Source organism: Dipodomys ordii, unplaced genomic scaffold (genome assembly GCF_000151885.1).
Source record: "Dipodomys ordii isolate 6190 unplaced genomic scaffold, Dord_2.0 Scaffold9, whole genome shotgun sequence".
In the NCBI taxonomy this organism is placed as follows: Eukaryota; Metazoa; Chordata; class Mammalia; order Rodentia; family Heteromyidae; genus Dipodomys; species Dipodomys ordii.
In genome coordinates, this window is record NW_012267225.1 from 11106128 (window position 1) to 11116485 (window position 10358).

Below are 10358 nucleotides of genomic sequence, written 5' to 3' on the forward strand. Positions count from 1 at the left end.
GTAACCACAGATATTCCATGATGTGGTTAGAAGCCAGCATAGTCCTGTCCTCGCTCAAGAGTGGAGGAATGCCGAGAGGTGGCAGGCCAGAAATGGAGGACCTTGGGGGCCCACCTTTAAGCCTGTCCATCACAAATATTTGAACCATGCACTCTGTCACAAGTAAGGGACAGAATTATGTGCATGCTAAAATTTGTAATGATTGCATACATTGTAAATGGCGCTTATACCCACACGGTTTAGTAAACACTGTGAAGACCGTGCTTGGGACAGAGAACAGCTGCAGAAGAAGGAAAAGGAAAAGGTGAGTATGGACTACCAGGAAGTGGGACTGGATATTTAGAACTTACTGGAAGAATTTGGAGGAGTAGAAAGAAAACAAGAGAGTAGGAAAGAAAAACATTATGAACAAATGTATCATCTCTCCATTCTGAGCACCAAGGAAGGCCTGTCACAAGCTACTTCCTCCCTTTTGCCCACCTTCTCTTTTTCTTCTTCCTTCTGTGGAAAACAGGGCAGACATCAACCAGGACCTATCTAAACTATGAATGGTTACTTTTCTTTTTTCTTTTCTTGTTTGGTCGGTCATAGGCCTTGAATTCTGGGCCTGCTCACTGTCTCTCAGCTCTTCAGCTCAAGGTTAGAGCTCTAGCATTTGAGCCACAGCACTATTTCCGGCTTCTTTTGCTTATGTGGAACCCAGGGCCTCATGCATGCAAGGCAAGCACTCTACCACTGAGCTACCTTCCCAGCCCTGAATGGTTACTTTTCTATTCCTTTAAATCTTAAAGCTCTGCCCTAGCTTCCAGATTTCCAGATTTCTTTTGCATAATTAAAAATGCAAATGTTAAAGTATTTTTAATCCATAAAGAATTAATCAGTCACATCATAAATTCCTCTCTCTCAACATATACATCTCTGAAAAGACAGGATGGAACTCAAGCCTACAAGAAAGTGCATCTAAGTTCAGTTTTAGGTAGACCAAAAAAAGGGAGCCATTTAGAAAAGGCAAGACTAAAAAAAAAAAAAAGAAGGAAAAATGAAAAGGCAAGACTATGGCTAATGCCTACCCATCAATTTTTTGTGTTTGTTTGTTTGTTCTTCTGTCTTGTTGTCTTTTTATGCCAGGAATAGGGCTTGAACATAGGGCCTGAGCATATCCTTTAGTTTTTTTTTTTGTTTCTTTTTTTCATGCAAGGCTGGTGTTCTGTCACTGGATCCACAGCTCCACTTCTGCCTTTTTGCTCTATTTTCAGAGACTTGTCTCACTTAGAGATAAGAATCTCATGGACTTTCCTTCCCAGGCTGGTTTTAACTTGATCTTCCAATCTCAGTCTCCTGAGTAGTTAGGATTATAGGTATTAGCCACCAGCACCCAGCTAATCAAGTTTTTTGTTTTGGATTTTGTTTTTTTCCAGAAATGTATCATATTGATTTTGCTATTTTTTTTCTTTTGCTGGTCATGGGGCGGGCCTGAACTCTGGGCCTGGGCCCTGTCCCTCAGCTCTTCAGCTCAAAGTTAGCACTCTACCACTTGAGCCACAGCACCACTACCAGCTTTTTCTGCTTATGTGGTGCTGAGGAATTGAACCCAGGGCCTCATGCATGCAAGGCAAGCACTCTACCCTGAGCCACTTTTCCAGCCCAAGATTTTGCTATTTTATTAAATAGTAGTCACCACTCAAAAGAACTTCCAAAAAAGAATTAACTATTCCGATACAATTTGAGCTCCCAATATACATACAAACATATTTAATACTGTCTCTTATAGATATGATTTTCTTTTTATTACTTTTTTTTTCTTGGTTGTAAAGCTTGAATGGAGGGTCTGGGTGCTGTCCCTAAGCTTTTTCACTCAAGGCTAGAGCTCTACCACTTTGAGCCACAGTACCACTTCTGGTTTTCTGGTGGTTAATTGGAGATGCGTCCCATATACTTTCTTACCCCATCTAGCTTCAAACAGTAATCCTCAGATCTCAGCCTCTGGAGTAGCTAGGATTACAGGTGAGAGCCACCAGCATCTGGATTTTATTATCTTTAGTTGTACAAAGGAATTGTTATTCAAAAAATCAGTTTGTGAATGCAATGCATCTTGATCAGTGTCAGCCCTTTAATTCCCTTCCATCCCATCCATCCCAATCTCAATTTGCCCTCATTTTTTCTTAATTTTGTAGGATAGGCATTGAATTTTAGGACTGCCATCTCCCTCTTCATTAGTCTAACCCAACTCCCCTCATACCACCCCACTTTTGAGTATCTGTTTCCTGGGGTTTATTTTGGGTTTTATTTCTAAACTATGAGCTTAGAAGTGGAGCTATGGTTCAAGTGATAGAATGCCAGCCTTGAGCAAAAAAACCAAGTGAGATCATAAGGCTCTGAGTTCAGTATTGGTATGCGCACACGCACACACACACACACACACACACACACACACAGATACATGCACAATCAATGGCATATATATATATATATATATATATTTGTAATTTCAAATCTAATTAGGTTTTTACTCTATTTGTTCTAAAGATTGAAAGGGCATTGGTTCCAGAACCCCCTTCAGAAGCCAACATCTACAGATGCACATAATCTACCAGCATTCTTCCATGTACTTTCAATCATGTCTTCATTACTTGTAAGACCTAATACAATGTTAACGCTATGGAAATTGTGTAGCTGTTGTATTGTTTAGGGAATGATGAAGAAAACTCTGTACGCGTTCTATACAGTTTTTTTTTTCCCTAATAGTTCCCATCACAAGAGGTTGAATCTGAAGATGCAGGATTGACTGGTGGCTATGGAAAGCTGACTGTGTTTGTTTCCCTGGACTGTTACTAGGGGACCACCAGCGTTATCTTGATGCAGCAAAAGTAAATGGCCTAGACAAGCAACATATAAAGCAGACAGCAGCTGCAGAATATAAAGTAGAGGTTGCAAGCTAGCTGCCAACAGGCCTATTTTGTTTGGCTTTCCTAGAATTTTTTAAAAAATGAATTAAGTCAACATTTTAAATTTGGACTAAAAAAAACCACTGTATTTCTGACTTCTCAAAAAAAAAAAAAAAGGCTTCAGCACCAGGCCTGAGTCACCCTTTCGGGCAGTTGTCTACCAAAACCAAGACCTTCCCCAGAAAAACAAAGTATTGTCACAGAATGTACTTGGGTCCTTCCTGTGCATGGGCCCGACTCCCCTTCACTCTAGTTAACTGCCTGGAGCCACTGGAATCTGTTCCAGTTACGGAGCTAGCCCCCACCCCATCCCTTTGTCTTCTCCCTGCACTGGACTGCCAGGCTCAGAGGATCTACAGAAAGCTGGCCCATCAGTGCTTTTTTTTTTTTTTTTAATTTACAAGCTCTCAGGATCATTTTCTTACATATAAGTAGTACCCTACTTGTGGAGGTGACCAGTCAGCACACCTGCTAAACAGATGCTGGACAGAAGCTAGTGCCACTCACAAATAGTTCCGTGCTGCACTTGATGTTAGAGGGCATATGTAGTTCCCCTAGGAAATACACAGCAGGATCCAGTCTTCAGGTTCAGCAACCTCCAATGCTGTAGAGTCTGTCTCTGAGAGAAGATACAAGTGAATCTCCCTGGTGATCATGGACCTGCCTTCTGCATAATTCACAATCACCTTGTGCTAAGTGTGCTAGGTTAGGACTTTTGGTAGTGTGGCATCCAAGATATTCTTCCCTAACCCTATAAGAACAAAAGCCAGATTGTTATTGAACCACAACCAATATTCTTCACTTAGTTCACAAACACAAGTTCCAGTGGGCTTTAAAAACCATTGTGTAAAGAGAGACTAAGTGTTAGTATTTGGACTGAAACTGCCTGCTGTGTCTGTTGACACAAAATAATCCCTGCCATCCCTGTTCAGACCCAGATCACGCAGAGTATTCAGAAATCATGATTTATTGAGTCCTCACTAGGACTTATTGTCTCATTCCTCCATCTGATCAACGTTAGTGGTATTCTGATTATCTTCAGAAAGAGAGAGAGAGGCAGAGAGAGTGAGACGGAGATACAGAGAGAGGGGATTTTAAATTGGCAAAAATCCTAATCTCAGTTGATTGGGATGGGTAGGGATTAGTCACTGTTGCTAATGAATATTTAAAATTTCCTTTAGCTTTCTGGGCAGAGGAGCTGAGAGAGCTTTAGCAGCGCAAATTTGAATTATTGGCCCGCTATACACAGACTGGCCTGAGAAACAGAGCCGAGCCCTTGCGCCGCTTTCATCTCTTGAAGCCAGAATTTCACCTTCACCCTGCCAACTGCTGCTCCCCAAGGATGCGTGACGGTCTTCCAGTCTTTGGAAATCACCATCAATCATGAAACCATTGTCGCCTGCTTTCCCACTCCAACCATGAAAGTAGCGCTGCCAGTCATGGACACACCAATCTAGAGCCTCCTCTAAAGCATAGAAAGAAAGCAAAGGAAGGAGAGGAAAACAATGGCCTCTCTCACTGCCCAGACTTGGAAATAAGAGCAGAAGTGACCTCTTGAGCTTTCACCAGAATTTAAATGTAAGGACATAGGATCAACTGTCATGATTTGGAGAGTGGACCTTCACTTAATCAGAGATAGTGGGAGGTCAGTTTTCGTCAGTGATGTGGACCTCATGAACATACTACTGCTGAGAATTATAGGGAAATATTTCTGGTTAGATTTATAAAAGACTTTGTTGGTGAAGTCTCCTTCCATCCTCCCGTTAAGTACTAGGAACAAATACGCTGTGGCTCAAGCAGGACCTTGTTGGCTCATGCCTGTAATCCTAGCTACTCAGGAGACTGAGAGATCTTTGGATGGCAGTTCAAAGCCAAAATCCACCAAGACTCTGAGTTCAAGACTTAGTACTCCTCTCACCAAGGCACAGCTTGATAAGTGAACGTGAGGTTAGTGGGTGTGCACTTTCCGACTTTGTCTTAGGAACCATTCCCATGCCATACCCTCTCTGTTTTATATAGACAGGAAGGGGATTTTATAGACTGCTCATTGTATTGGTTAGCCACTATTGAAAAGTTATGTGTTGGAACAATATAAGGTGTTGAATATGATTTTGTTTTGTTTTCGTGCCAGCCCCAGGGCTTGAACTCAGGACCTAGACACTGTCCCTGAGTCCTTTTTGCTCAAGGCTAGTACTCTATCACTTGAACCACAGCTTCGTTTCTAACTTTTTGGTAGTTAATTGGAGACAAGAGGCTAACTGACTTTCCTTCCCTGGTCTGGCTTCCAACTGTAATCCTCTGTTCTCAGCCTCCTGAGAATAGCGAAGATTACAGGTATGAGCCACTAGTGTCCATCTATGCATATGCTTTTAAAAGCCAGTGGGAACAACAACCTGCTTGCCTGAAAAGTGAATAGGGATGTTCAGAAGTCATACCCCCCCTCCCCCGGACCAAAGCCTCCTGTGGTTAAACAGCATTTTGTACAGACTTAATAACCTTTATTGTTCTCAGGCAGATAAGTCTAAAAGATTCACCAGCAGTAAACAAAAGGACAAGCTCTACTAACTGTCCAAAAAAATGGAATTGAGTGTATTGACAAGATATCACAGAAGTGCCAATGAAATTGCAAGAAATGCCAGGGTGACAGGGATAAGGCAGCTCCTATTTACCCCTCTTCCCCTCTCTCTAGTTTCCGTGGTGGAGGGAGGTCTGTAATTTTGGGAGATGTTACTTCTGTGGTCCTATAGGGTGTACTTTATCTTTGAGATGCTTACACGTTTGGAGTTCCTCGCGGGAGGTGTGTGGGGTTTTATGCAGGCGTGTGTCTCTCTAGGAATTTTCTGGGTACAATGGCAGACTTTCTCTTTCTCTAAGCATTTCTCACCAATGGCCTCACCCAGGAGGAACAGCCAACAGAACTGACACACCCCAAGGAACCAGGCAGTGAGCTTCAGCACGGCAAACTGCTTGTCCTTGAAGCTCTCAGCCTCCTAATGTGCAGCGGCTTGGCAGGGTCAAATCTGAAGTGCTCTCTTTTGGGGAATGGTATTTCTGGCTTGATAAAGTAGCTCTTCTGATAGGATCCTGTGAAAAACCTTAGCGAGGTGCTGTGAGAGCTAGGATTTGACTTCAGTTTGGTCATTGGTTGCTATTGTTCTTAGTGTAAAAATACTGTGTAAGAGTCTGTATGAATTTTCGGACTGTTGGCTCACACTTGTAATCCTAGACACTCTGGAAGCTGAGATCTGAGGATCTCAGTTTGTAGCTATCCCAGGCAGACAATTCTCTTAGCTGTAGTTAATCACCAAAAGTCAGAAGTGAAGCTGTGGCTTAAATGACAGAGCATCAGCCTTTAGTTAAAAAGTTAAGGGCCAGGCCCCAATACTGGCTCACACACATACACACACAAATACATACATGGATAAAGAATAAATAAATAAGTTAAATTAAAATTAAAGTTGTATGAAGTAACAATAGAAGAGTTTTGCAGCCTGATGTATGATTAAGGACACGTATAGTACAGCAACAGTTGAAGCCAGGACCCAGAAAATCTGATTCCTGTCCCACTGATTTATTCCCACTGGCCAGCATGGGGGGGGGTGGGGGTGGATTTTCACCATCATCAGATGTCAGTTCTCCATTTGTGTGTGTGTGTGTGTGTATGTGTGTGTGTGTGTGTATGCGGGCTACTACTTCATGCACCAGTCTTACGAACTCTTTGTGAATATAAAACAAAATTCAGTTGCATACAAAAAGAAAACCACACCATTACTAACTAAATGGTTAAACTGCCACCTGAACTAAATTTTTTTAATGTTTTTTATTTACACCACGACAGTTGCACTAATGGTGTTGTGCAGTAGTGCTGCACATTTGTGAGATTATTGGTATTTTTCCTTCTTATTTATTTTTTGCAACAATAGGGATTAAATTTGGGTCTTATGCATGTTAAGGAAATGCTATACCACTGAGCAAATATCCTCAATCTTCTTTTTTTAAAAAAAAATCCTCTTATTTATTTACTTTAAAATTTTGAGATGGAATTTTGTTAAGTTGTTCAGGCCAGCCTTGAATTTGTGATCCTTGTGCCTCAGTTTCCTGAGTAGCTGGGACCACAGGCATATGCCAACACACCCAGCTTGTGAGGCTGTATTTTGTGGTGTCATCTCATTCGGTGATTACAATGTGTGTTTAGAACAAGATTATTGTCTCTACAAAAAAGAAAGAGCCGGGACCACAGTCTGGCTTTGCTGGTGTCTTATGGCACGTTCTTCCCTCACAATGTCACTGCCAGTATCTTATCAGACCATAAAATGAAAAAGAGACATCTACACAACAGGATTTAAAAATATATATCGAAACATAGCATTTACCCTCTTATGTATCTGTTCAGTAAGCATATATCCTAAATCAACATATTTTCAATGCTGATAATAATTGTTTTAAAAGTTCACTTCCTCTTAAATAACATTATCTTACAGCAAGCTGCCATTTCCCCCCAACAACTGCAGTTCACAAATTTTATTTCTGGAGTTCATTGTTTCCCCTTTTCTCTTTTTAGCAACAGATCAACTCCTAGCAACCATGATCGGATACAGCGTCTGCGGCAGGAGTTTCAGCAAGCCAAGCAGGATGAAGATATGGAAGATCGGAGACGGACCTATAGCTTTGAACAACCTTGGGTGAGTAACTGGGCCTGGCATCTGCCCGGCAGTAGTGGCCCCTAAGCTATGACCTCAGTCTTTCATAAAATGAGACAAGACAAAGCCAGACTCCTTTGACCTTTACCACACTGACCTTTCCCTCATTTCCATCTGGATTTCATCATTGTTAATTTCATTTTATATCTAGTTCTACCATCTGTCCATTGCATAATAGGTTTAATTAGCCTTATGACATGACATCACAAAAGTAGTCTTGCTCTCAAACTATGCATTTTTATTAAGTTTCCTAAGTACTTTTCTATAGACACATCTTTTTCAGCATCAGAGCCATAGTAAGGTCAGTTCATGTCTATTTGTGTCTGTTAGGCTCAAAGCACAGTGCTTAATCATTCTTGATAGTTTGATTCTTTATTCTTCCGCATTCCCTTTGGATAATTATTGAATCTCCTGTTTATCTTTCTACATTCCTATTGTAGTTCCTCCTCCACACAACCAACCACCAGGGTAATATTTCTAGAACAAAACTCAATCAGATCTCATCCTGATTTTGTATTTCACCCCTGAAAGGAGGTATTGAAGTAGATTTGGAGGATTGAGATGATGGGGATTTTGAAGACTAGCTTTGAAAAACTTGAAAAAGAGCCAAGAGTGCATAAGTAAGTTGCTTTAGGCTGGAAGAGCTCACTGGATATTAGAATATGCAGTCCACATGGTAATATGACCCTAACTGTGCTTAGAGCACTAGGAATAAAGACAACATTTTCAGATTCATTCTGTGGCAGAGATGGGTGAGCCTGGCACTGTGGAGGTCAGAGCCGTGGGGAGGAGTCTGGCAGGGCAGAGAGTGTAGCTTGAGGATGGACTGCCCCAACTGCGTAGGAAGATGCAGCTCGCATCAGATGGTTAGGGAATCCCAAGCCTAAGGGTTTTTGGTTAACCCAGTGTATAGTTTGGAGGTCAGAATCTTGGAGGAGGCAAAGTTCTGAGAGCAGTTAGGTTTTCAGGAGTGTCATCTGTATGATAAATTGCTGAAGCTGAGAAAGATTGGTGTCCAGAAGTTTGGACAAAGTACTGGGGATATAATTACAGTATAGTATAATTATTTAAGAGGATAGGGCAGGAGAGACAAAGATACGTGATTCCAGTGTACTTGGGGAAGAGTAAAGTGACCAGTTGAAGCAGACCCAAAGGATGTGTTGTGTTGATGGGAAGGAAGTTGAAAGGTAGAGTTGTAACAGGAGACTCCAAGGCTAGTCTATAAGTTGGGACCCCTCCCAACAGCAAGACACAACTTTGGTCCCTAAACTTCAGTAGCCTGGCTCTCCATGCTGCAGTTTTGTTTGTAGAGAGTTGGTGGTCTAACCCTTATGATGACATGTTCCTTTAAGTGGAAGCTGAGTGTGTGAGCAGATGGAAGCCAGCTCCTCTGGTTGGTCAGAGGCTCCACGGGCCAGTTAACAGTTGCTGTGGATCAGATCTTCTCAGTGTGGTCCATGTTAACACCTGAAACTCCACTACCAATTTGTTCAACATACACATTTAGCTTATGCCTTAGATTCACTAGATCTAAGCCTCTGGGGGTAAGCCCTAGTATCTAGTTTAACATCACCCCACCCCATCAGTATGGATACCTTCTGCTTGGAGAAGCACAGTTGTAGAATCTAGGGGTTCTCTGAGACCCTTCTTCACCCTACTATCCTTCACCCCCATGAACATACACAAATCAAGAACCCTTTAAAGGTTTGATGTGAGGGGCTTCATGAATGACACTGGGGTTGAGGAGGATGAGTTTGGGGTTACTAGGAGAACAAGAAAAAGTGGGGAAGCAGTGTCCGGGTAAGAAAATTCACCTTAGCTCAAGAGAGGAGGATGAGAACCAGCATCCAGGAGCAAAACAAAAATTCATCTTCAGCCCGACTTTGGGAGATGAGAAAACAGGTTCAACAATCATTAATGTCTCAGACAATACCTAATGTTTCCAACAAGAGCACTATTAACGTGTTATTTTCCTAAGGGGTCAAGTACCAGCTCTATTTATGTAGATGGTAATGCATATGTTCTTTATTTGTGTGAACTTTTTTGCTTGTGGCTAGTACTTTACCACTTGAGCCACAGCTACCCTTCTGGATTTTTTTGGTAGTTAATTGGAGATCCGTGTTTCATGGTATTTTTTGATTCTTGAATCTTGTCCTCCTGAGTATCTAGGATTACAGGTGTAAGCCACAGATGCCTGGTCAGTATGTTCTTAATTGTGCATATCTGCACAGAGGGGTTGCAAAGCATACTGAGAAACTGTGTCAACCTGAAGGTGAAAGCAGCTGCCGCAGGTAGAAGTGATTGTCCTTGCAACACCCCCTATAGTTTTACCAGTCCCAGGATTGTCATGAGGACAGTGTTAGCTGTTTTACTTTACCTGGTGGCGTGGATTTCAAGTCAGCATCTATGCAATATTTATTATTTAACTCTCAGAGTTACTGACTATTATGCATGGTGCATGAGAGCAAAGCTAGAAAAAGAAAGATTATCCTGAGAACTCGCAATGAAGCTGATATAAAGTGAAGGAATACTGTGTAGTATAGAAGGGACACAACATGGTGTGCTTGAGGCTGAGACACAGAGGAGACAGGCCCAGAGCAGTTCTAGGTGGACAAGAAAAGCTTGAAAGAATGTATGAATTAAATCAAGGTTAGAAACAGAAAAGCTTATCCTTGGGAACTGAGATTCCCTCCCTTCCTCCCTCCCTCCCTCC

The 10358-nt window shown here is 41.9% G+C and overlaps 1 protein-coding gene across 7 annotated transcripts in view; it reads left to right on the plus strand.

Moving 5' to 3' along the window:
- The window catches only part of Pard3 (par-3 family cell polarity regulator), a 533206-nt gene that overhangs the window by 508936 nt on the left and 13912 nt on the right, over positions 1-10358 (plus strand). For all 7 annotated transcript variants that reach the window (XM_013009335.1, XM_013009334.1, XM_013009336.1 and 4 more), the window contains one exon: positions 7507-7627. In XM_013009335.1, the coding sequence (XP_012864789.1) occupies positions 7507-7627 (121 nt within the window). The remainder of the gene's footprint in view (positions 1-7506; positions 7628-10358) is intronic.